The sequence below is a fragment of the Galeopterus variegatus genome, unplaced genomic scaffold (genome assembly GCF_000696425.1).
Source record: "Galeopterus variegatus unplaced genomic scaffold, G_variegatus-3.0.2 Scaffold6160, whole genome shotgun sequence".
NCBI classification, from domain to species: Eukaryota; Metazoa; Chordata; class Mammalia; order Dermoptera; family Cynocephalidae; genus Galeopterus; species Galeopterus variegatus.
In genome coordinates, this window is record NW_007732271.1 from 48,849 (window position 1) to 76,789 (window position 27,941).

The 27,941-nt window shown below is 33.4% G+C and overlaps 1 protein-coding gene across 1 annotated transcript in view; it reads left to right on the forward strand.

Annotated features, from left to right (window-relative positions):
• Positions 1-26,656, forward strand: part of KPNA4 (karyopherin alpha 4 (importin alpha 3)) — a 30,007-nt gene extending 3,351 nt beyond the window's left edge. Inside the window, exons 5-16 of the mRNA XM_008590496.1 lie at positions 1,198-1,293; positions 1,815-1,900; positions 3,598-3,684; positions 5,850-6,019; positions 6,117-6,161; positions 9,002-9,133; positions 13,124-13,252; positions 14,664-14,768; positions 18,562-18,633; positions 20,108-20,270; positions 22,849-22,943; positions 24,669-26,656. Of these exons, the coding sequence (XP_008588718.1) occupies positions 1,198-1,293; positions 1,815-1,900; positions 3,598-3,684; positions 5,850-6,019; positions 6,117-6,161; positions 9,002-9,133; positions 13,124-13,252; positions 14,664-14,768; positions 18,562-18,633; positions 20,108-20,270; positions 22,849-22,943; positions 24,669-24,767 (1,279 nt within the window). The 3' untranslated portion in view covers positions 24,768-26,656. The remainder of the gene's footprint in view (positions 1-1,197; positions 1,294-1,814; positions 1,901-3,597; positions 3,685-5,849; positions 6,020-6,116; positions 6,162-9,001; positions 9,134-13,123; positions 13,253-14,663; positions 14,769-18,561; positions 18,634-20,107; positions 20,271-22,848; positions 22,944-24,668) is intronic.
• The last annotated feature ends 1,285 nt before the right edge of the window (positions 26,657-27,941 follow it).

Sequence of the window (27,941 nt, forward strand, 5' to 3'; positions counted from 1 at the left end):
GGGGGGGGGGGGGGGGGGGGGGGGGGAGTTTAAAATCTAGTTGGGAAGGCAAGACTGTAAAAAATAGTGATACTCACCAGCAAATGTAGGACTATGCTATATAAATTCTCTTGAAATTCAAAGATGTAATTGTGTAAAACATAGAATTTGAAATGGATTTTGAATAGAGTTTGAATAGATACAAAACAGGGCATTCCAAGGGAGATGCCTGGAAATGAAATTGAAATGGTACAACAGACAACTGACCTTTTGTTAAGTTACAGAGAATGAGTTTAGTTAGGTAATATGGAGCCAGCTTGTGGAGTGGTTTAAAGCTAGGTCATGGAGTTTACATTGAAGCAGTCATCATAATTCATATAGGGAGATGATCTGGTTATGCTTTCTTAAACATTTATCTTTAGATAGTACTGCAGGCAATTCCAAGGGGTGAAGATGGATTAGCTACACTGAGGACATATCAACCAAACCTGCAGTCTTCCAATGTGCAAATAGGCAGTAGGTTTGGTTTTGCTTTTTATTCTATAAGCTCCATGAGTGCTGAGATATATCTGTCTTGTTTATCTCAGAGTCTCCAGCATCTCTTTGTATTTTTTAAAATATGTTGCAGCGCTTATTCCATTTCTCTTTAGTTGCTGAGAAGAGAATGTTGTTGGGTTTTTATGACCTTTAATTCAGCGTGTAGAGTAGGATGAAGAATTGGACACTAGTATGGGCTATAAACGTATACCAGCAACCTACCTGCTTTTGTTCTTTGACTCTGTTGTGACCTAGTATAAATAATTTTGTGTATTTTGGTTCCCTCTTAATTCCTTTCTTAGCAAGGTAAATGCAGTATTGAAGAAGTCTGCTCACTTTTTTCTATGAGCTCAAAATTAAGTAACACATATAAAGACACACATAGTTGTCTTTTTATAAGCATATTCAGGACTTTGTTAAGAGAATAAATATTAATAAAAGTGGTAAAGTGGTTCATGTCTATCGTATTTTTCTGATTATTGGTCATCTCGATTTAATTTATAAATTAATATTATAACTAGAGAAAAGATTGCATTATATAAATTATAAAAAGTAACTTTCAGAGAGGGTGCTTGTATGAAATACTCAGATTTAGGATACTATCTATACAAAATATGAATTTGAATTCAATTATAGTATTTTATGTCATTGAGTTTCACAAGAGTTGTATATCTCTTACAGGAAGCTTTTGTCCAGTGATCGAAATCCACCAATTGATGACTTAATAAAATCTGGAATATTACCTATTTTAGTTCATTGTCTTGAAAGAGATGACAAGTAAGTACATTATTTAAAAAGAAAAAAAAAAATTGGAAGGTACCCTTTGGAGAAGGTAAGATTTTCAAGCGGTTAGTTTGACCTTAATGGAAAAAGAAAAAGACTATGAGATGGATTGAAAAGTCAAAATGAAAAACAATACAAGGTTATATTAATGACAAGAGATGAAATGTAAAGGCCAGTGAGGAACTTGAGAATGACAAGTTTAACTTTTAAGCTTTGAAAATTAGCAAAAACTAGTTTTTCCAGGTAGGTACTTGAGAAAACTGGGTAGTAATGTGGAAATGTCTTAATAAAGAGTTTTGACTAAAAATAAGAAGGAAATATGAGGAGATCGTATGCTTTTTATAGTGAATAGATGTTTTAAACAGTTGGAGGTTTAAAAAAATTCTGGATGGATAGATACTTTTTGAAACAAAATATTTAATACATTTAAAATACTAGAGGGGAGGAATGGTTGATAGATATTTGGGCCAATGTAAAAATCCCTACTGTTGAAAATTATTTGGTTTTTTTTGCAGTCCTTCTTTACAGTTTGAAGCTGCATGGGCTTTGACAAACATTGCATCTGGAACCTCTGAACAAACCCAAGCAGTAGTTCAGTCCAGTAAGTTGGTATTATCATTATGATTTTTTTTAAAAAGAAGTCAGTAAAAAAATAAACATTCTCCTTAAAGAAGAGATAGCTATAAAATAATAGCTATCCAGTAATATATAGGGATATTGAAAGAGGCCAACTTAAGTATGTTACTTTAATCATCTTGTTCCGGTGACTGACATTTTCTGTTTCCAAAAATTCATTTGATTCCTTTCTAAATCTGAGAACATTTCCTAATAATAGTAGCAGATTACATTATTGTAGTTACACTTTATTTATAGGACATCAGTAGAAATAAAGGAGTTTTTCCCATTGCCATACTGCCTCTCAGCCTTTCAGTGAGATTTTTATCATAAGTTTCTTTAAATCTTCTGTAAAGTTTCCTATTGAAAAAATGGTTTTTGTTTGTGTGGTGTTTTTGTTTTTGTTTTTGTTTTGATTTTTTGCAGCTGGCCAGTACAGGGATCTGAACCCTTGTCCTTAGTGTTATAACATTGCAGTTTAACCAACTAAGCTAATTGTCCAGCCCTTGAAAGAATAGTTTGAAATGTTTTCCATTGTTATTGTAATAGGATTGCTTTTCTTTTATGTTTCCGGAGATGTAAGTGGAAAATTATTATTGGAAGTAATAATCTAAGTGTATTGTTTTCATGAATACTGTTTGATTCTTCTACCAAACAAAAAAAGTTAATTTTACAGAAGGTACTTTTAAATCCACCTTAAATATGGAAGCAGTGTACTTGTCTAAGCCTGTTAAAATTGTAAGCACTCATTTCTACATGATTTTGAAAGGGAAAACAAAGGTTTTATCCAAGTAAGAAATTTATTATGTAATACTTGTGTTACAGTATTACTAGAAAAGATAATTATCTTAAATCCTACTAAAACTGGTTTCATTTTGGGTTCAGGTGGGGTTTTTTTGTTGTGTTTTTTGGGGGATTCTGTTTTGTATAATTGACTGTTAGGTAAATTTTATTGTTTCATGACATCTTATTCGCTCTCACTCTTTTTCCTTTCTGTTTCATGTGGTCTTTAAAGATTTGAAAGAGGCTTAGAATTTGTTTTAACACTGCTAGTCTGTCTTAATATACCGAAAACAATAGATAAATGAATTATTTTAAGTAAGCATGATTGATCTACATATACTTAAACAGTGTTTTTCAAAGTAATTTCAGAAGGAAGGAAGAAGAGTCATTTGTTCAGTGCAGTATTATTCTGTTCAGATACAGACCTGTCTGTGTTTCCCATTCTTGTTGAGCAGCAGAATCACTTTCTTAATCAGAGGGTGTCATGTGACTCAGGAATCACTGGTCTGTCTAAAGACCCACATGTTAATTTAAATTTCTCTGTTCAAAAGTTATTCAATAATTGGACTTTTATTTCCAAATTTGAAGATAATATTTAATCTATAAAGAATTAATCTTAAAAAAAAAATCTTAAGATTGGAATGAAATCCAGGTTTAATTGTGAATAAAATTTTATGACTTTGATGTTTGTATGTTAAAACTCATTTTGATGCTAAATAAGTAGTCTGCTAGTCAAAATTCTTTCAATAATGTTATTCTAATAAAAAATTACTTAATGAGGATATATTTTTAAAACATTTTTTATTTTTTTTGAGGTCTTACCAAAAAATCAAGATTGATTTTTCGTTTAGAGTATAGTGTCTTAAACCTTAAGTGTTAACTTACATTTTCCTCCTTCAGATGCTGTGCCTCTTTTCCTGAGGCTTCTCCATTCACCCCATCAGAATGTCTGTGAGCAAGCAGTTTGGGCATTAGGAAATATCATAGGTTTGTATAAAACTTGTAGTACTGGTTCAGCAATTGTTGTTATCATATACTAGGTAATAAAAATAACCACTAGTAGTTGAAAAGGAAAAACAATTTGCCTTCAGTACTAGTTTTTGAGAAATAGCTTACAGAAATTTTAACTATAACTATGTAAATATAAAGCCACAGGAAATAGAATGGAAATTTTTGTTGCTTAAGATACTACACCCTGGTCCGGTACGGGGGCAACACTGAGGGTTGCGATCCGTTGCCGGACACGGAAAAAACACAAAAAAAAAAAAAATAACGAGAAAAAAACCAAAATCCTCTGCAGAAGGTAGTTGCTCAATATCACTCAGGAACAGGATTTCCTGGTGTGGCAGGAAAATTCCTGTAACAGTTAAGAATTTAGAAAGAATATTGCTTAAACAGCAAAGAAAAAAAAATTGGTTGTACATTCATATCGGTGGCTTTAATCACCATTGGTGATGTAGCTTATGGAAACGAAAGGATACTACATCTTTTTGTAGATAGTCAATTCTTAATTATTTGGATAATTATGAGAAATATGTATACGATTTAGACCTTTTCCTGTTTTATGCTGGGATCCATTTTATTTCTCAACTCTCTCCATCAGAGAAAGTAATAAGAAAAGAGGAGACAAAGCTTAAACCAACAATTTTTGTTCATAATGGCAGTCTGAGAAGAGTCTGAAATGAAATTTTTTATCTCTCTTCATTAAAATTCAGTAATGTATAAAATATAGTAATATTCCCTATCACCATTAATCAAAAGGAGGTATCTGTAGCTTGTTGACAATCTAGTTATGTGTTGAACACCATGATTACCATAGCTTTCAGGTTTTCTCTGATAAATATTTATAAGAAGTATAATTAAAGACAATTCTAATATTTGTTTTTTAACTAGAGCCTAATTTAATGTAAACCAGAAAGTTTAAAGAACTATTCTCTGGTATAGAATGGAAAAAATAAGGGGGTCTGAATTATTCTGCCCCTGATATAGCTCAGAGACCCTACCTATTGGGGGTGCAGGTTGGGCTGCTTTTTCTAGGGGGACTCACTATTTTGGTAAAGGAGAAGGATTCTAAAGATTATTTTTGCCACAGATCCTTTATTGTTCTAGCATGGCAGCAATCAGTATTGCTTTATATATCTCTTCTTTATTACCTTTCTAGAGGAGGATGGTTATGAGTTTTCAAGGGAGTATTTCTAAACTGTTTTGACAATAGGGTATAGTGCTCTTAGGAGTGCAATTGTTTATATACCCAGGGTTCCTCACTCCTTTGCTTTTCTACCATATTGTAGATTTAGAACCGCTAAAGTAGCATCTTGATCTTTAGTTTTTGATTCCAGTGACATTCTGAAATTAATGAGAATGCATGTATACAGAAAGAGCTAGCATTTTATTTCCAAGTATTGTAGTGTAAGGAAAGATGTTTTCACTTAAGGATGGTTTCATACTGGAAATTACAGTAACACTCTAGATGCAGAAATTAAACTTCAGCTCTCTATGGCAGTGGTTCCCAAACTTTAGTATACTATCAGAATCACACAGAGGGCTTCTTAAAACACAGAGTCCTGGACCCATAGTTTCTGCTTTAGTAAGTCTGAGCTAGAGACCCAAATAACATTGAAAACCACTGCTCTGGGACTATGGTTCTCCCTTTTTTTCTGACATAGTCTTCTAAGTGAAAAGAGTAACTTATAGTGCATACTCTGATGCTTTGATATTGGACCATAAGTTCTATAAATGTTTTCTCTTTGACAGTAATTTGATATATCTTTTTAATTACATGAAAGTATGTTAAACTGAAAGTACCTTTGATAGAGAAGGTAAAAGCAACAGTTCTGTGCTCACAAATTATTATAAAGAACACTTAGACTTCCAAAGTTTAGAGGTGTCAAAACATTTTATAAGTGAGCAGCTTATAAAGCTAAAGATGTGAATAATGTGCCAAAGAATACCTTGCACCTTATGTTGCTTCTCTTGGCTCAGAGACCTAGAATGTGAACTTGGTTATTATTGGCTAAAACTTTTACATAAAACTGAATAGTGTATCTGGTTAAAATATAGGAAGCACATATTGTACCCAGGGCTTTATGTTTTTTTTGAAAATGTTTGTTGTCAATATATTTTACTGAATTAATAAATTCTTCTTCCTATAGGTGATGGGCCCCAGTGTAGAGATTATGTCATAAGTCTTGGAGTTGTGAAACCTTTACTTTCTTTCATAAGTCCATCTATTCCTATAACATTCTTAAGAAATGTTACTTGGGTTATGGTCAACTTATGCCGTCACAAAGACCCACCACCACCAATGGAAACCATTCAGGAGGTAAACAAGTTTTTAAAAAAAAAAAATTAAAGTAGATACCATTATGTGTATGCTTTTGTCTATGTACATTTTAAAATCTATGTATTTCTCTCCTCAGATTCTTCCAGCCCTTTGTGTTTTAATCCATCACACAGATGTAAATGTGAGTAATTGCTTCCCATCATATATATATATATATATGTATGTGTGTGTGTGTCTAGGACTCACCCTGTGACAAAGGGGAGTTATACTAAGACATCATGTCAGTGCATTCTCTATTAGATATTTCCATTTCAAGAGGTGTAGCACGTATTTGGTATTTTTACATTTACTATGTTTGCCTATGTCACAAAACAATTTCAGTGAAGAAATCAAGCCTATTTTTTTTTCAGTTTGGGCAATAAGATACATGTATACGTGTTAGTATTGTAAAAACTCATATCGAAAGATTTTAAAGTTGCTAGTTAGTGATTTCTCTCACTAAGATCATGTCTTTGATCGTTTGTGAGCTTTTTATGGAAGCCCGTTTTGACAGCCTGGCCAATAAAAGCACATACACATTGTAGTGTTTTTGTTTTTTGAAAGATAAAAAAGAGAAATGTTTATGTTTATAAGCACAGGTTTGTATTCATATATGTGTACTAAACAATGAACATCAGTTGCACTTTAATTCCATTTTTACTCTATTTCTTCAGTTATGGTGACTTTGGTAGTGGCTTCATTTCCTGTAGAGAGAACTCTTGATTATATGAACAAGGGGTAAAAATCAGTACGGACAGGATTTTAAACATAACGCATATATATTGCATATTCTTACTAACACAGATGGCAAAGTAAAAAGCAACTCAGGGAGTATGAATGAGCTGGAAAACTGCCCTTACTGCTTATAAAAAGCCAGACTAGCTTTTGGTATGTAAGAGAAACGAGGAATAAAATGAGTAAGACAAAACACATGAATGAAATGTATAGCAACAATCAGGAACTCGTGTGGTTCTTTAAAAACAGTTTGGTGACCTCTGTTTGATGAGCTACTTTCTTGCATTTTTTTTTTTAATCAGCTTTATTTCTTTACAGTTTCTAGGGTTACACCTTTTTGCCAGAATCTCTAAAGTATATGGAGCAAATTAAAGTTAGGATTATACTATGTCAAGCATTGACGTAATTAATGTACAGAATACATCATCTCGGCTCTCAAGACTTTTTTTAAGCTCCATAGTCTAGGATCTTAAAAAAAATATGTAAGCAATTTTTGTTTTTGGATCCTTATAGCAAAGTTCTTTGATTAGATTATCAATTTCAATATTATGCTTTTAAAAGATTTGCAAGAAAGATTATTCTCAAATTATACCTCTACCAGAAAACCAGACATCTTTGGTGGCATTTTTCAGAGATACATTGAGTTCTTTCCATCTGTTTCCCCCAGTCTACATGAGATTATGACTGTTTTTTTTGCTTTTGATGTATCTTGAAAAATTTCTCATCAGCTTGCATTGCTCCTTTGAGTACATGTTTAATAATATTGTTTAGTAAATGTTTATTAAAAATAAAATCTTTTTAGGTAAACATTTAGCAGCAAGTTCTTAAGTCAGGCCATCAAAGAGATTAAAATACATATATATATATATATATATATATTAAATCTGCTTTCACAAATCATAAGTTAAATACTGACATTACACTGTAGTTGTTGTAACGTGTTTTAGTAAACTTTGTCTTATACGAAAAGTACGTATGAGATCTAGTATGATGTGAATAGTGATTTTGATATGAGCATATTAATGACATGTTTAGCATTGGGCCTTTAAAGTGTCTAGTTTTATGTACAGTCATGAGTATGTAACTTGAAATTTTTTGTCTTTGCCAACAAATTTTAGCATATGTTGATACTCCAGAAAAAGAACTAGTTACATTTGCAAATTGAAATTTAGTTGTTTTACATGTTGGTAACACTTTATTTGTGTGAATTATTTCATTTAATGTCTTCTTTTTACATTAAAAATATTCTTAGAGCTTTCTTGAGTTTCTGAAGGAACAATGGCAAAGTGCTGTTTTCTCCTTTTAAGAGCTTCTTGAGTGTCTTAAATATAACATTGGTTTAGAATTTTAAAGGTTTTAAACTCTGTGGCTTGTCTTTTGACATAGAGTTCATATTCTAGAAAGACTTTAGAAGTAAAGTTCCAGGCACAATTATTATTCATGTGTCTTTGTCAATAATTATATTGCTTATATGCATCAGTTTAACAGTCGTTTGTCATACTGTCCTTTGGCTATAACTTGTAATAAGGACTTAACATACAAACATACAAAGAAAGATCATGTACATGCTAATTACAGAGGCTTCCTTTAAAAAAAAAAACAGCTGGTGTACAGTGTATTTTTTTGTTATAGACCTCATAGGTTGACCTATGATTGCTTTTTAATGTCTTGATGTCCACCTGTGGGGACCTGTACTATTTAGGAGGTTGCCTCCAATTTTATAAGGCAAAGTAAACTGGTTGGAAAATGTTAACTACTATAATACTAATACTGAGGTATTGGCTTTAGGCATACCTATGTTACTGATAATAGTAGAGATCTTCTTGAATACTAGCCCAGATGTTTCCAACCACTGGGCATGTTGGATATGTATAGTCTTCCCAACTATATACATTTTCCAAAATGTCATTGGAACTGTTATCCCTCAGCCTGAGCTTTTGGGAAAGAGAATGTCTTTTTCCTGTCTCATGTGCTATAGTGTATTTTAGTGAATTAAGATTGAATAGTAATCTGGAATCAGGACCATAATTAACATAAATATCCTGAATATGGCTAAAAGATGTACATACTTAATACAGACATTCATAGGTAATGATATTTAATACAACAGAGATCAAGATTCTAATGAATTGAGATGAGAGAAGAAAGGAAGAAAGATAGTAGAACAATTGGACTAGTTGTATGGTTAAGAACTACTAAAATGAGAAAATATTCAAAAGCTATTTGAATTTTCATTTTACTTATTAGATATTGGTAGATACAGTCTGGGCCCTCTCTTACCTTACTGATGCTGGCAATGAACAGATACAGATGGTAATAGATTCTGGAATAGTTCCTCATTTGGTTCCTCTGCTCAGCCACCAGGAAGTTAAAGTCCAGGTAAGTTTGTTCTTGATAAAATCATAAGTTTTTCTTACCAGTCATTGCTTTAAGCATGGCATTCAAAGATGGACAATTTCAATAGTTTGAAGTATATTCCTAACGTATCTGTGATTGAAAGAATGAGTTATTTTGTCACCATTTTAAAGAGGGGGAAAATGAGGTAAGAGTTCAAGAATTCTTCCCCACACCCCCCCCTCCCCCCCCCCAGTGCCAGAAGAAACAAACAGGAAAACTCGGTCATAGATTACAGATTTTTAATGTAGCCCAGGGCAGTTCACTATGTCAGCTTGGGCGGCATCTGAAACGAGTTTTGATGCTTTATTTTAACTACTACTCTTCGTAGTTTTCTTACTCTTTCACTCTCCTGCTCTTTCCTCCCACCCTCCCCAACTGTCCTTTTTTTACTCACCTGTCAAGTTTAGTTAACTCTTAGCTTCACTGGCACTGAGGTAAAGGCTTTGTACTGAAAAGTGCTGCTTAGAGGCTTCCTAAATTGTTTCTTTTCAATTATTTAAAATTTTTTCTCTAATTATTTTTAATAGTTTTTAAATCCTTCCATATAATTTTTATCCCAAAGAATCTTCATCTAGAAAGAGCCATAGAGAGACGGTGAGAAGTTCACACAAATATTAAGTGTTAATTGTCCAACTACAGTGGTAAAGGGAGGTGCAACAAGCTCTCCCTACCTTTCTGAGGAAAATACAAGTAGCATGTTTTAATCTGATAATTGCTTAGAGTTTATAAAGTACAGTAATAGCATAAAGGAAATTGTTAGCCTTAGTCACTATTTCTCAGCCCTGGCTGGACATCAAAATCAACTGTGGAGCTTAAAGAAAGAAAAATTTTTTAAATTTCCCTTGCTCAACCCCTAGATATTGTGTTTTAGTAAATCTGGGATATTTCTTAGAACCTGAGCTTTAAAAAGGTGATACTGATGTGCAGTCAGAATAATCCATTGACTTAAAAGTTAAAGCACTTTAAGGAAAGAGGGAACACTTAGCTAAATTCAGAAAGAATTGATTAATAGAATAGGTTGTCAGGGATATTTGTGACTTATTTTAAATATTCTTACTATATGTTTATCATTAAGTTTGCATTTCTTGAGTGTGGTACTTATGTCTTGGTATAAGTTTTTGGTTTGTATTTTTATTTTTTCAGAAGGTATCTTCAGTTCTAACACTAGACTTCTTTGAGAATATAAGACTTGGAATTTTCCTTTAGCCAGCACTCAAAGAAAGTTATCTTACCTAATAGCTAATAGAGTTTTTCTTAAACTTTTTAACTTACATGCCATAATTTAGGAAAATAAAGTAGTGTAATGAACTCCCATGTAGGTTTCTTCTATACCTCTACTGAGTCCCCCAAATTATTTTGACATAATTCCCAGATTTTACATCATTTCATCCAGCTTGCATCTCTAAAAATTAAGGCTGTTTTTTTTTAACAGGACCGCAATACCATGAGTGCACTTTAAAAAGCCATAATGTTAGGGCCGGCCTGTGGCTCGCTCGGGAGAGTGCGGTGCTGATAACACCAAGGCCCCGGGTTCGGATCCCATATAGGGATGGCCGGTTCGCTCGCTGGCTGAGCGTGGTGCTGACAACACCAAGTCAAGGGTTAAGATCCCCTTGCCGGTCATCTTTAAAAAAAAAAAAAAAAAAAGCCATAATGTTAAATATCCGGTCAGTATCCAAATTTTACTTATTGATTCATTATTTTTTTCTAACAGTTCGACCAAATTGATGTTCAGACAAAGTTCACACATTGTATGTGGTTACTGTGTCTTTTAACTTTCTGTTACTCTACAACTTTCTCCTCCTTTATTATTTTCTTTCCCTTTTTAAATTTATTTCTTAAAGAAGCTGGGTCACTGTAAAACATTATTGAAAGAAATTGGAATTGGAAGACTTAATATTGTTAGTATGGTAATGCTCCCCAAATTTATCTACAGATTAAATGCAGTTCCTATTAAATTCCTAGGTGCCTTTTTTGCAGAAATTTACAAGCTGATCTTAAAATCTTTATGGAAATAAAAGGGGCCCAGAAGTAGCCAACACAGTCTTGAAAAAGAACAAAGTTTAAGGACTTCTCTCTTTAAAAACCTACTACAAAGCTACAGTAAAGATTTTGTGATACCAGCATAAGGATAGACATATAGTCAATGAAATAGAATCAACAGTCCAGAAATAAACTCATACATTTATGATCAATTAATTTTCAACAAGTGCCAAGCCAGTTCATTGGGGAAAGAATAGTCTTTTCAACAAATGCTGCTGGTACTGCTGGATATCCACATGTAAAATAATGATATTGGACTCCTACCTCACATTCTATATACAAATTAACTCAAAATTGGTCAAACACCAAAATGTAAGAGTTAAACGTATAAACCTCATAGAAGAAAACAAGGGCATAAGTCTTCATGACCTTGAATTAGGCAGTGGTTTTTGAGATATGACACCACAAGCAACTAAAGAAAAAAAATTGACAAAATTTGACTTCATCAGAATTAAAAACTGCTTCAAAGGACATGGTCAAGAAAGTCAAAAGACAACCTGCAGAATGTAAATCATAAATCTGAAAAGGGACATCTATACAAAATATATAAAAGAACTCTTAAAATTCAAAAATAAAAAGACAATTCAATTTTAAAATGGGCAAAATATTTGGACAGTTGTCCATGGAAGACATACAAATGGCCAATTAGCACATGAAAAGATGTTCAACATCATTGATCATTAAGAAATACAAATCAAAGCCACACTAAGATACCACTTCACACCCTCCAGGATGGCTGTAATTAAAAAGACAATAACAAATGTTGACAAGGATGTGGAGAAATTGGAATCCTCATGCACTGCTGATAGGAATGTAAAATGGTGCAGCTGCTTTGGAAGACAGTTTGACAATATCTCAGAAAGTTAAACATAGAGTTATAATATGAACCAGCGATTCTACTCACAGTTATATACCCAAGAGAATTGAAAACACATATCTATGGAAAAACTTGTTCACAAATGTTTATAGCAGCATTATTTACATAAGTCAAAAAGTGGAAACAGTCCAAATGTCTGTCTACTAATGATGTTTAAGTAAAATGTGACACATTCATACAGTGAATATTATTTGGCCATGGAAAGGAATGAAGTACTGGTACTTGCTATAACATGAACTTTGACATTATGCTAAGTGAAAGAAGCCAGACGTAAAAGGGCGAATACTGTTTAATTTCATTTTTATGAAATGTCTAGAATAGGTTTATTCATAAAGGTATCATAGTGTTTTGCTAGGACATGGAACTGAGAGAAATAGGGGTGACTGCTCGTGGAAACAGGTGTTCCTTTTGGGGGTGATAAAATGTTCTATAATTAGATATTGGTAATGGTTGTACAATTTTTAATATACTAAGAATTATTGAATTATATACTTGGAAAGGGCAAATTTTATGTTATGTGAATTATATCTCAAAAAAAAAAAAGCCTGGGTCATTTTTCTTGTGGAGGGAAAAATTATAGAGAAAAGAAGCTATAACTTAGCAGGAAAGGATCTAATGCAACTACAGAAAAAATGATTGATAATGCAAAGTGATATGACAGTGAAATCTCATGTTTAAGCACTTTCCTGCTTTGCTTCAGAAAGGCACTATGTTTTGTTTTTAATTTCTTAAACTTTAAATCTAAAGTACTATCTTATTTTCTTTGTGGCACTAATTACTATCTATAAAATTATCCTCTTTATTTGTTCATTGACACTCTTCTCTTACAATAATGTAAGCTCCATAAGCTGGAACTTGTATCTGACCTATTCACACCCCTTTTTCCTAGACCAGTGCTTTTTGAGCCTAAAGTAGTGCTCAAAAAATATGGGTTAGTTGGAATAAAAGAATGAGTGAATAAATACATTTATTTTTCATAAGCTGTCTAACATACCATTTAATAAAGAGTATTTCACATAGAACAAATCTCATTAAATCTTTTTACATTTCAGACTGCTGCACTTCGAGCTGTGGGCAACATTGTTACCGGAACTGATGAGCAAACACAAGTAGTTTTGAACTGTGATGCTCTTTCACACTTCCCAGCACTCCTGACACATCCCAAAGAGAAAATTAATAAAGTAAATATTTTTAAATACTATTCAATAAATAGCATATAAAATATCAGCAATTTTCATTTGTAAAATTTGGGTGTCAGAAGTGTCTGATTTTGATTAATATGAACTGTCATTTAGACATCATGAGAAAAGAAAATATTTCTCTCTATATCACAGATTATTATATGATTTTTCCATGTATAACAATTGTAGAGTGCTGTTCTGGCTCTCTTGGAAATGATGAAATAGAGATAATTGGGTGTTGAATGTTGTATGATTGGAGATTTTTAATATGTATCCGTAAGTAATTCTAGGTTTGATATCTTATAAATACTTAATAGAGAGTGTGTGTACATGTGTATGTGCGCATGTGTGTGTGCTTGTGGCGGCTGTGGAAAGGGGGCACTGACTGGTGATGCTGATATTGGAGTGCATCTGAGGCTGTTGGAGGACCCAATAACATGGGTTGTTGATTACAACATTGCTGATGATTACAACTCAAGAACAGCTCACCTAACTGGCCCATCACCCTAAAATCTCTAACAGGTTCATTAAACATGATCCTGTGATCTGATCCAAAAGAGCCAATTGTACACTAGCTAATACTAATATTTTTTTGGAGTAAAGCTTGCTTTCTACTTTTTAAAAGTAGAGAAAATATTTCCCTTTAGTAAATTGGTAAATTTAATAATTTATTAAGTTTGGTAAATTATAGTAATATCCTACATAGGATTTTGAGTAGATATTTTGTCTTGTTTAAAGCTAACTGTGGTTTCAGTATGCATTTATTATCTATGAAACTTGTAAAACGCTTGGGAGAACCATCATACTGGCAAAAGTAGCACCATTATGGTGTAAAGGGTAACATAAAGAGATCATTAAGGTAGACCAGTAAAGCAATCAAACATCTGATTCCACTTTAACTCTTGAGAGAAATGGTACAGTGAATGACTATAATAAATAACTGTACTAAAACAGCACACTTTCATTTTTCATGTCTCCATATTGTGGATTATTGAGATTTATCTACTTTGGCTAGGACTCTTAATCAGAATAAAATAGAAAATAAAGCACATTATGTGAGGGAAGGGTGCTGCACCTCATTTACAACAGTTTTAGGATTTCTCTTTGTATTGTAGCTCGTCAGTTCCTTAGTATTTGTTCAGCCAAGTTTCTTTTGAGTCATACTGTTTGGGAGCATTGCTTTCAAGAATTCTTTGAAGGGTTAGCCATTGTGCCTTGGATTAGGGCTATTAGCAGTTTGTCCAAAGAAAATACGGAAAAGGGTGTAGAGGAATTCAGATTCATAAGATTTTTATTATGAAACTGATTCCATAGTAAAATCAGTTGGATAATGTAGGGAATGCTTTTTTTCCTAGTTCAGATGCAGATTTTATCTTTTAATGAGAAATATTGAAAGGTTCTTGTTCTACAGGAAGCTGTGTGGTTCCTCTCTAACATCACTGCAGGAAATCAGCAGCAGGTTCAGGCAGTAATTGATGCTAATCTTGTACCAATGATTATACACCTTTTGGATAAGGTAAGTAAATCATCTTATATATATCTTGAGTGAGGGGAAAGGGATTTAAATCAAACAGATTATGTGAATATGTACTTTTCTTTTTATTGAATTAAAACCTGCACAGTGGCATGAATACTACAGTAAAGTAGTGTTAATATTAAAACTTTTGAGCCCAGCAGATTTTATATACAAGAAACATTTTCAGGGGAAGCTACTGGTCCTTTTTCCTTATTATTCTTTTGCCAGAATTGCCATAACCCTGGGACTTACTAAAAGTTCATATTATTGATAACAAATTATTACATACTGTTCTAAGCACTTTACATATGTTACCTCATTTAATACAATAAACCTATAAGATTAGGAATTATCCACACTTGACAGATGAAGAAACTGTGGCATAAACAAATAAACTGCCCAAAATCAAATAGCAAGTAAGTGTGCTATAAATTGTGTGTCACATCATCTCTCATGCTCATATTAACATTTGGGAAAAAGATAATTTACAATGTCACAGTCACCGCATGAGCATTTTTTCTGACTACTGATCTATAGTTAAAGTGAAAATATCTCTGTATCTTCTATTCCTTTACGTTTTCTATAACTTGGTAGATCAGGTTTAGTTTTTTAGGCAAGAATACTTGAGGCATTATTCTGTACATTATAATGATTCGCATCAAGAGACCCACAATCAGTTTGTCCTATATCTAGTGATATTAAGATTGATGAGTGATCTCAGGTGTTATCAGCCTACTCCAGCTGATGGTGATAAAGTTATCCATCAATCTTTCACCTAATGGTTTTTAGGTAGTCATTGATGATCATTGCCTGGATCCCTTACTTTATTAGGAGTTGCAAAATGGTGACTTTCCCATTCTGTCATTCTTTATGTATTGGCCATGATTGTTCAGTAAAGAGATTTTCTTTATTGGTTACTCCGAAATATAGTTCGTATAGGAATGGCAAGATAACTGCTTAATTCTTTCTCCTTATCAGTTGTTTTTTAGAATGACATGATTCCCTAACAACCCTGAAAGGAGACCAGGGTGGATTTTTTAGTGTCATTAGGAAGTTAATTTTTATATATTTTGCAATTCTTAGTCCATTTTAGTTGTTACTCTTTTTGACACTCAAGTTGACTGTGACCAATGGGATCCTCTTAAAGTTGGTGCCTGTTTCTTTTTTTTACACACCTAGTAGTTTTTGAGACCTTCCTCAGTCTTTGGACATGACATGATTTCCAGGTTTATCTTGTATGTTTTCTGACCTAGACCTGGAATTAACTATTTCTTCAGGTGTCTTGATTCCTTTTTGTAGGGAATGGTATTTAAGAATCATAGTTTAGGTATAAGGATGATCATGGTTACAAGGTTGTCATTGTTTCTAGGCCTGAGTAAGCAAAATAAATGATAGGTATTTTTGCAGAAAGTGAAAGATAAATAATGAGTTCACAAACATGCGAACTCATAAGAAATAAATCATAAATGAAAGGAAGCTTTCAAATATTACTGGATATTAAAGATAATTTTTTATTTTTACTTCTTTGATTTTGTATTTGATTCTTTTTCTCTTATGCTGAAAATCCTCCTAAAAACATGAACATAATTACCTCTTTGCCTTATATATTGGAGTATATCCTAAAGACAAAGAAACCTGGTCCTGATTTTCAGCATAAGAGAAAAGAGATGCAAATATAAATATATTTTTATGTATTTATATATATAAATATGTAGTATGTCAAAATAACATGACCACATTGCCACTAACAGAAAAGATTTCTTTGAAATTTTTGACTTTAGGGTATATTCCATCATTGATGTACTTAATGTGTCACTTAAACAATTCTTCCATGTGTGGTTAAGCCACCAGTTTCATACACAGATTGTTTATTGTTGGGGGGAATTACTTTGGTTTTTTATTTTAATTTTGATTTTCTGGTTATATAAAGCCATTTATATGGTTTCCAAGTGAAAAATATATGTACCTTACTTTCAAGGTACACATATAGAGGTCTAGTTTCCATTTGTTTTTTACTCCCTATTCTCTGTCTTCCTCTACAGATAATCATTTTATTAGTTTTCTGTTATTTCTTTTTAAAATAAAAGCAAATACATATGTGTATGCTAATTTCTACCCCTTCTTACCCAGAAGGTAGCTTAGTATAATGTTCAGATGTTGCTTTTTTGTTGTTGTATTATAATAATATATTCTTGAGATCATTCCTATAGCACTATATATAGAGCTTCCTGTTCCTTATTTGTTTACTTTTTCCTTATTGCTTTTATAGCTACATAATACTCCATTGTATGGATGTACTATAATGTATTCACTCTTTTTTTTTTTTTGGACCAGTAAGGGGATCACAACTCTCGGCACAGTGTGCTCTGCACCACGCTCAGCCAGTGAGCGCACAAGCCATCCCTATATAGGATCTGAACCCGTGGCCTCGGCACTACCAGTGCCGCACTGTCCCGAGTGAGACATGAGGCCGGCCCCTAATCAATTATTGATGACATTTGAGATATTTCCAGTGTTTTGTTGTTAAATAGTACTTTAAAGAATAGCTTGTAAGTTTTCTCCATGTTTTTAACAGGTTATATTTGGGATTTACTGGGTTATGTTTGAGTAAACATATGTTAATTTTGCCATACAATGCCGATTCTCCTCTATAGGGATTATTATACCATTTTGGACTTCTACCAGCTTCCCTGACAAATATTTGGATTTTCTCAATCTGATAAAGATGAACAGATATCTCACTGCTGTTTTAATTTGCATTTGTCTTATACATGTTTTTTTTAATACATTAAAAGCATTTTTCAGGTTGCTTATTTTAATATTTAATAGCTGCTTATTTTATTCAGTAGATTTACTGTAATTAATTAATTATGCCCCTATTGAGAATTGTGGTTGCTTTCACTTTTTGGTCGCAGTACTACTGTGACCATATATAGAAAGATATATGATGTTACTTTGTTTTAAGTTATTCTCTTGGTAAATTCTTAAATGTGAGATTACTAAGTCATATGACTTTTTAAATGATTTTTAAATACACTTTTTCAATTTGTATTTGAAGGGCAATGAATGTATAGCATCTTTATCATAGTTTCATTAGTGGTAGGTATTATCATTTTTTAAACTTTGTTATGAGTTTAAAGGATATGTTATTTTGCTGGCCAGCTAGCTCAGTTGGTTAGAGTGAGGTGTTATAATACCAAGGTCAAGGGTTTGAATCCCTATACCAGCCAGCTGGTTGAAAAAAGAGGATCTGTTGTTTTAACTTAACTCTTTGTAGTGAGGTTGTAGACTTTTTCAAATTTTTCTTTACTAATTTTATTTCATTCATCATTGACTTCATTTAATCTGATGTTATTGAATAGTAATATCAAGTCAATTTGTTTCCAGGAGATCACACAAAGGAGTCTCCATATGTTTAGGGTAGATTGGGTATAGTTCACAGGTTTATCTTAGTAAGTAAAAGCTTTGTATATATATGTATATATATATAAAAGCTAGAAGGAAACCTGGGGAAATAAGCAGTTGAAAATCATTTCAGGGCCGGCCCGGTGGCGCACTGGAGAGTGCGCCGCTTGGGAGCGCGGCGGCGCTCCCACCGAGGGTTCGGATCCCATGTGGAGACCAGTTCCCGCTCACTGGCTGCGCGTGGTGCGGGCGTAACACCAAGGGTTGCGATCCGTTACCGGTCAGTAAAAAAGACAAAAAGGGAAAAAAAAGAAAATCATTTCAGAAAACATTTTTTCCAGTTTACCCCATATTCCAATTTGTAGACTTTTGCTTTGGTTTTTTACAGGGAGATTTTGGCACTCAGAAAGAAGCTGCTTGGGCCATAAGTAACTTAACAATTAGTGGAAGGAAAGATCAAGTAAGTTGAACTCATGTTTATTTCTCAAAACTGGTAAAATAACAGTATACGTAATTCTAAGATTTAGATTTAAGTAAATCATAATTTAAAATAATTCCAACAAAACACATTCTGATTTTTTTTTCATATAAAAGTATCACCTTGATTTCCTTTAGTCATATTCCATAGAATAGAAGTGTTCTTTTCCCAACTTGTTGGCCTACAAGAATTTTCTAATCCATAGTAAGATTGAGGCCACTATAGTCAGTATAGCCAGGGTTGTTCTTTTGTTTTTTGGTTTTTTACAGTTTTAAGAAAGAACAGACTTTTTTTAGGTTAATATTGCAGAAAGAAACTGGCTCACAGATTCTCCTAACAAGTAAACCACAAAAACTCTGCAAAACAAAAAAAAACAAATTCACCAGCAGCAAACCAAATAAAGAATTAAACTCAACTAGACTCAACCAAATGGCTGGGATTAGGAACTAGGGTGAGGAATGTGAAGTGCCTAGGGTGTAAAATTTAAAGAGGCACTCACTCTCGGGGTTGTGCTTGTGACAAAGCTTCTCATTGTGCCAGCTGGCAAAGGAACAGTAGATCTGTTTCACAGAGGTAAAAAAAAAAAGGGTGAATTGAAGCTGAGTGACAGTAAATTGATAACTCACAAGAAAGCTGTGGACTGGTGATGAGCAGTGAATCCATTCAAGTATGAACGCAGAGCAGGAATAGAAGTATAATGCATAGAAATAGTAACTAACAAAATATTAAAATTGGGCCGGGCCGGTGGCACACTGCTACAGTGCGCCGCTTGGGAGTGCGGTGGCGCTCCCGCCAAGGGTTCGGATCCCACATACAGACCGGTTCCCGCTCACTGGCTGAGCGAGGTGCAGGCGCAACACCGAGGGTTGCGATCCTGTTGCCGGTCCCGGTCCGGTGCGGGTGTGACACTGAGGGTTGCAATCCGTTGCCGGACATGAAAAATGACAAAAAGGAAAAATAAATAAATAAATAAATAAATAAATAAATAAATAAATATTAAAATGATTGGAAAATATTATGAAACCAATAGAATAGTGAATTGATAGGTGGCCATGCATATGAGAATGTGAAATGTTATAGCAAAGAGCCAGTGGATCCTGTCACATTGAACCATTGTAGTTTTTTAAAAATAACATCCAGCCTCTTAACTGATCTCATAATTTCTTACTCTTAAAGGGGAAAGGGTCTTTGAAGGAAGTATTCTTCATAGCAAAAAAATATTCAATATGAATTTGAGTGATTCTTTAATTTTCATTTTAGTTTTTTCCTAAATTCAAGAAAAATTTACTATATTTGAAAGAAAAGGAGGTTCGATTAATAATGTAGTCTAACTTAACATGTCAGAGATGAGGTCATGTTTCCATACTCAAAGTTTTAAAGTAAAAATTATTTCAGTGAGATAATATACACAAAGTTCGTGTACATTTTATTATTTCATGGTGTTTTTATTCTTCAGGTGGCCTACCTTATCCAACAAAATGTTATTCCACCTTTTTGCAACTTGCTGACGGTAAAAGATGCACAAGTTGTTCAAGTAGTACTTGATGGACTAAGTAATATATTAAAAATGGCTGAAGATGAGGCAGAAACCATAGCCAATCTTATAGAAGAATGTGGAGGTAAGTTTATTATAAGTTAGTGTTTCACATTTTAATGTTCTTTTTGTGACTACTTTTATTTCCTGACTAATGGAGCACCTCTGTATTTTTCTGTCTTAGATCATCAAGTAACAGAATAAAATAAATACTATATTCTATATTTATAGTCCTGCTCAGTCTCTTGCATATGCTTAGGTAACTGAATTGGTGCCATGTATTAAATAGGCACTGTACTGAGGTACTGGGAAAACAACGGTAAACAAGACACAGTCCTTGCCCTTAAGGCATGTAGTCTAGTCTTGAAAAGTATGAACTGATTTAATGTGCTAATTACCCTAATAGAAATGTACAACAAAATGGGATACCTAATCCATCCTGGAAGAAGCAGGAAGTGAAACCTGAGCTGGATTTTGAGAGATGAATAAGGATTAATAAAGTAAAAAGGGATGAAAGGTGATCCAGGCAGAGATAACACCATGAGCAAAGTCTGAGGTGAGAAATAGCATTCAGCAAATTATAAGTAGTTCATTGTTGCTGAATCACAAAGTATGGGGTAGAAACTACCAAGAGATGATAGCCAATAACCAGATGCCTCAAAGTCCTGTAAGTTTTGTAGCACAGCAGATACTTTATTCTATAAGGCAGTAGTTCCCAAATCTGGCTGTGTAGCAGAGCCACCTGGAATATAAACAAAACATATTAGCTTTCAACTCTTACAGACAGAAAATGGAAGTCTCAAATATGGTTGTGGAAATAATGTAAATGTTGTCAACCTGTATAAGCATAAAGGCAAGGTATTTCTGACAGAAGTTAAGAAGTGAGTGGAAGTAGAGGTAACTGCAAGCATGGGACAACCATGTCTTCAATTAAGTGGGGGAGGTCAAGAGGATGGAAAATTAATGTTATAAGAAGTTAGGCATATTTAAAGTTACTAAATTGACAAATTCTAACAAAAAATAATGCAGAACTATCAAGTTAGGAACAGGAGATGAGGAATAAATGTTAGGAAATTAAATAGGGAGTAAGTACCAGAAAAATTAACAGGCATAGTTAATTATTTTTCCTTCTTGATTTTTTTTTTACTAAAATATTTTTATATCTTAAAATAAAAAATATAGATTCTTGAGCACTGCCTAACTCCCTGGAGGTAAGACCCAGGAATCTTTATTTTATAAGCTCCCCAATGAATTTTGCCATAGAGTATGACAAAGCCTTTGGAAGATTTTACCAAGGGGACTGGTGTGTTTAGATGGAACATGGATATCTTGGGAATGGGGCCTTTGGAGACAGAAGGCATGGAGACCAGTTTGGAGAGTATATAGTGGTTAGGCCACAATAATTGAAGGCAGTAATAGAGGCAAAGAGAAGATGACAAGATTCAAAAAGTGGATAGACTTTGGAGTTTTTGAGATTTGATTGTGAGATATTGAAGAAAAGGAACATAGGCTTTCTTTCAGATTTCAAGCTATTGTTAATTATTACAAAGTAAGAATACAATTATAGGATGAACATTTCAAATGAAGAGGGCAAATAAACTGTGTTTGGGCAGTTTGAGTTTTAGGTACCTATGAAATATCCTGGTGAAATTATCATGCAGGCATTTGAATTTTATGTATGTGAGGCAAATGAAGCTATAGATTTTCAAATCCTCAGCCTGTATGTAGTAACTACATTTTTTTTTTTTTTGTCCTTTTTGAGACCGGCCGCACCGCGCTCAGCCAGTGAGCGCTGTGAGCGCACCGGTCATCCCTATATAGGATCTGAACCCACGGCGGGAGCGCTCGTGCGCTCCCAGCGCCGCACTCTCCCGAGTGCGCCACGGGCTCGGCCCAGTAGCTACATTTTTTAATGGAAGGATCCCTAAAAGGAGAGTGCGTAGAGGGAAAAATGAGCCCAAGATAACTTCCTCCATTTAAGGAATGAATAGAGGAAGAACACTTATGAAGGGTCAGTTTCACTTTATTTTAGAGGCCTTAAATTTATTACTTCTATAAAGTAAAACAAGATCCAATTTGTATATCAACAAGTAGATATATATATATACACATTCTTTTTAATGTTTCTGCCTATGATTTAATGAACTCATTAGTGTTTACAGGGAGAATTCACTTTTTCCCTGAAATACTGTGGTTGATCTTGATCATCTTCACGAATACTTAACAGGCGTCTTAAACTTCATGTTTATTAATCACCAGTATTTTTAATTTCTTTTTCATACATGCTCACTAGAAAAGCATGGCAGGTGCTAGAAAGTAGGAAGATTCTGCTTTTTACTTTTAACAAACAAAAGTAGTTTTACGTATTAGTACTCTATAAACATTGGCTATTATTATCCTGCTTAGTAGATGTCCCTTTGCTAACTTATATACATTTACATGCAGTAAGACACTGAAGTTGGTAATTTATTTTAAGAAAAATATGCTACATCTTTGTTCATAAAATCTCTGTATATTTAAGATTCACCTTCAGAGTAGATTCCCAAAAATTATGATCCAAAAAATTTGCAAACCAAAAATTGGATTATGTGTTTCCAAGATTATTCTAACTTGTCACTACTTTTTAAATATTACCATTGTTTCACTCATAAAATTTCTTGCAGGACTGGAGAAAATTGAACAACTTCAAAATCATGAAAATGAAGACATCTACAAATTGGCCTATGAGATCATTGATCAGTTCTTCTCTTCAGATGATGTATTTCATAATTTTATAGTTTTCTTAGTTTTATGTATAAATAAAAGTCTGGATGAAATAATGGTAGTAAGCTAGAGGATGTATGTATTTTTAAAAATGGAATTAAAATAGGTATGTGACAGTAATGTCATGGCTTTATAAATAAATATTTTAATATTTTAAAATTCCTTCAGGGCATATTAACTCTAATGGCAAAAAGATAAGGATTTTTTTTTTTTTTTTTTTTTTTGGGGGGCCAGCCAGTACAGGGATCTTAACCCATGACCTTGGGGTTACAAGGCTGTGCTCTAACCAGCTGAGTTAACTGGCCAGCCCTGAGGATTTTTTTTTTTTTTTTTTGATACTGGATGAGTCAGGCTTTATTTTCACTTGCTGTCTTTATAGTTCTCATATTTTTTATTGTTAATATCATAAATTGTTTATAAACAAAACAGTCATACTAGCATAGCCTATATTAAATTTTGTATGGCAGTAAATTAGTCAATCCAAATTTGAAAATGTTGCCACTGTTATTTTTATTTGGTGACCAAAAACAAATGAAGATAATACATAGAAGAAATGAAAATAATAAATTATCAGAAAAGATAAGGCTCTATACAATGTAAGGTATAGTATACAAAAATATCTTCAGATTATCAGTATACAGTAGTTGAAATTAAAGTATTAACTTATTTTTAGTATTGCCTCTTTGGGAAAGTAAATCTAAAATTAAAGCATTTGCTCCTTAGAAAATTATAATGGTTAGATACAGCCACCAGTAGATTTCTTGAATGATTTTCTCGACTTTTCAGATAAGTCTTTTACCACATACTTTTTCACATTAGCAAAAAAGAGTGGAATGTTATTAAATGTTTTGTTAAGCATGTATGGTGTGAACATTCACCTGAAAAGGATAATACTAGAAAAGAAAATTATAGACTACTTACAGATGTTGAAGCTAAGTCCTATTTAGAATAAAATGCCAGTTAAATAAATCAGAAATAAAATCTAGAAAAAGCATACTCGGTTAAGACTAACTTTAATCATGTGTCTTAAAGTTGGATTTTGGAAGTCCTAATTTGCAGTTATGTGACTAATTGCAATATGGTGACAAGGCCTTATGATTTCTAATACCTCAATATGCAGTTCTTTGTTACTCTCTTACATGAAAAGAATAATTCAGGTAGGTGTACATGATTATAAGAACTACACTGTAGGCTTGTAATTTTGTGGAATTTCAAAAAAGAACTTTTAGACATAAACCGTATAGAATATTATTTATCCATTTTTAATGAGCTGTTATTTTACTATTTTAAGCCCAAAAACCATTTGTCTCTGATTGGTATTAAAAGACTAACCAAAGATTATACTTACTTTCCAAAAGTGGTGGCATTAATTTTTTTTTTAATGTCATCAACTTTATCTACTTTCCTGGGTAAAGGAGTATTGTAGTGCCAATGTGTATCCTCTCAGTCTGAGACTTAGGAGTATCTCCAATTTTGTATGGCTATTTCGTACTTTTGGGAATATCTATCTTGCATATTCTCATAAGTTTCATTTCATTTTGGCATCTCAAGAAAAAGGCTTTACAAAGTGTTTCAGCTTTCTAAAGAGTGGTAGGACCATATTGACACTCATCTCTGTTATCCTTTTTTTTTTTTTTTAAGGGTAATGGGAATATTATTATAATGCTATTTATGTGTACTGTAAAACTAACCATAACATTATTTTTCTTTTTCCCCCTAGATTGATGAAGATCCTAGCCTTGTTCCAGAGGCAATTCAAGGTGGAACGTTTGGTTTCAATTCATCTGCCAATGTACCAACGGAAGGGTTCCAGTTTTAGAAAGATATTTTGGAAGTTAGGTACAATGCAGCACTGAAATATATATATATACATATATATAAAAAGGTTTGATCCATCAAGCTTGGCTCATGGGATCTGCTGCTGCATTAAATCGGGAAAGAAAATGTGAAGATTTCATTTGGAATCACAGAAAATACCCAAATGAGGTCAAGATGGCGAGTGGGTGCGAGTGAGAATGAGTGGCAAAAAGTAACAAAAACTTTACATGAATGCTTATTTAGGTTGTCCAAAGTAAAAGGGCTACAGGTCACAGTTCTTCAGTGCCTGAGAAGGAACATTGACTTACTCTATATCAACGGAGGGGAAAGTGCAGTATTGTCATCTTCAAGCCTTGTAAGCATGAAAGAATAGGATGCCCATAAGTCAAAGGAAAATGAGCCCAGGCCTTGCTATGAAGCAGTGTGTGAATGGACAATGTTGAATGAATGTCTGGCTCAGTGATGGAGAGCCAGGTTCATCTTTCAAATCTAGGGCTCTTCACTCATGAAGCAGACTCCTAGTCCTGGAGTGACTGTGTACGAGAGTGTGGTTGTGGTGCTGTATGTGAACGCATGCAAGCTTGATTCGCCTTCAGGGGGCTGATAACAAACCTAGTAAATCATCAAAGTGAGATCATAAGTGTTAATGTACACTGGACATGAAAACAAAGACCGGTTTAGCAGCAGACATTGGTTTACTCTGCAGCCTGTGTTTTCTATTTCCCCTCTTCCCTTTTCCCAACCTGCCCCCCCCCTTTTTTTTTAAAGTTTCTATTTACTTTACCTAGTATGGCTTTTTTTTTTAGTTGCTTCTCAAGTCAGAAAACTTTTCAGGAAGGTTTCCCTGTGCATTTGCACCAGATGAATGTTTGATGCTATGAAAAGCTTTCCATATCATCAAAACTAATTTGTGTAGATTTTTGCATGAAAAAAAATCATAAATTACCCTCAAAAATAGACTGTGTTGCAGTACACAAGTTGCCATAATAGTATAAAAGAGTAAAATGTGCTTAAAAAGCCATTCTTTTCATTTTCAGAGATAACATAAAGATCTTTGCATGAGGTAAATCTACAGCATAGTTCATTTTTAGATTTTGTTGAGTCCTGTAAAGAGGAAGGAGAAAAAGTTTCGGTTGTGGTAGAATACCGTGCTGTGTTTAAATGTTACTTGTTTTCAAACTTTGTTTTCTATGAAAATGATATGGAAACTTCTAAAATGGAATTTGGTGCATATGTACTGCTGAATAAAGACCGATGAAGAGGTTTGAGTAGATGTACAAATCAAGTAATGGTTTGAACACCTTTAATAATATGCCTAATCTGTTCAATTGTTTTAGAATCTTTTTATCTTAGAAGTAGGCAGCCATGAACAATCTATTTTGAGCCACTTTAGGGAGAAAACTTTGTATTTTTAAAACTTGCATAAAAGTTATGCAAGTGGTTTTTATAAATTGGAATAATACCTCAGTTTTGAGGTTATGCACACTAAATTAAATGTGACATAAATTAATTTGTACAAAAAGAACTCTTTATAAGGTGGCTCATTGTAGGAAATCCTGTGCCTTCCCCTTTGAGCACAAGTGTTGCATGAACAACAGTTTGCTATAAGAAACATACCAGATTAGCCACCATTAGCATCTATATCTACTTTGTGTTTAAAAATCAACTGGTAATTCTGAAACACTGTAGAATGGATAAAAATTATTTTGTGATCATAACTCTTTGTTGAACTAGAGTATTTTTGCAGCATTCCTTGTCATCAGAAACATGGTTAAAGTTTAAAACTAGAAGCAGCAGAAAACTAGCTTGTAAAATTTATCCAAGTAGAATGCAGGCTAGGCTGTCTTGGGGAAATAAACATTAAAACTTAAAGCAATGTTTTACATGGGGCGTGTATGTGTGGTGTGTGGATTTTTTTTTTATATACTAATGTAAAGTTAGAGTATAACTCAGTGGCTTATATTACCTTCTTAAGCTTTTTGCCTAGAACCAATGTAACAAAAAATTTCATAAATTCTGTAATTGCATTATAAACATAATAGCCCACTGAATTTGTTCAGTTGACACCATCTATGCTTCAGCTCTCTCCTTGTTCAAATCAGGATTTTGACCTTCCTTCACTCCAAGCAGTTTAAACTGAGATGACATGAACTATATTTTAAGTAGTACTATAACTTCAACATATGGCCCCAAATGATAGATTGCATACAAAGCGTGGTTTTAACAGAAAGCTTTAGTTACTGGAAGGTGAACATAACAGTACTTTGCATAATTTGTGTTTCTAAGTAAATAAAAATCTCATTTATAGTAAGCCAGTGAGCTTGTAATAGGCTAGTTATTTTATAGAATAGTTATCCTTATATATAAAATAGGTTGGAGTAATATTAACAAGGGCTACCTGGTGATTTAAGTATTTTATTTCTACCTATGGTCTCATATAGGTCATTGATTTTTTTTTTTAATAGAATTCTAGGAAGGGCTCTTCTGTGTCTGAAATTGTTTCAGTATAGCTAACAGTTCACCACAGTTACATGATTTAAACACAACTCTTTTTAAATTCTCAGTGATTTAGGAAATGGATTCATTTCTAACATAGACCATTATTTCTGGTGAGGGAAAAAAATGGAATAAATCTAATAAGTTAAATGTTTTTGACTTTTTTGTCTTAAACTGTCTTTTTTGAGCATTGGGCCCTTCTCAGTTGCTATAAAAGTTAAGAATACCTGCAAAAATATATATATACATATATATAAGAGCTGTGTGAGAAGCCGTAGTCTAAAATATATATTTTTTTGGTGGGGCGGGGGGAGGTGGCTAGTCAGTACAGGGATCCAAACCCTTGACCTAGGTATTATCAACACTGTTCCCTAACTAACTGAGCTAACCAGTCAGCATAAAATATATCTTTAAAGGTATTACTTGCTGTCTGATATTCAAAGACTTTAGTAATTGTGTGTCATGGTGGAATTCATACTTCCCATATTGCTCTGGACCAAATCTAGAGCATATCTATAATTGAAGCTATCTACTAATCATTAGAAATACATTTGGAAGGATGTGAGGGGTGTGGTGTAATTTAGTTTAAGCTTACCTTGACTACAATTCATAGGTTAAGGAGTTTTTCTGTGCTTTTTTAAAGGTGTAACTGCATTGTAAAATCACTGGGTTTATTATA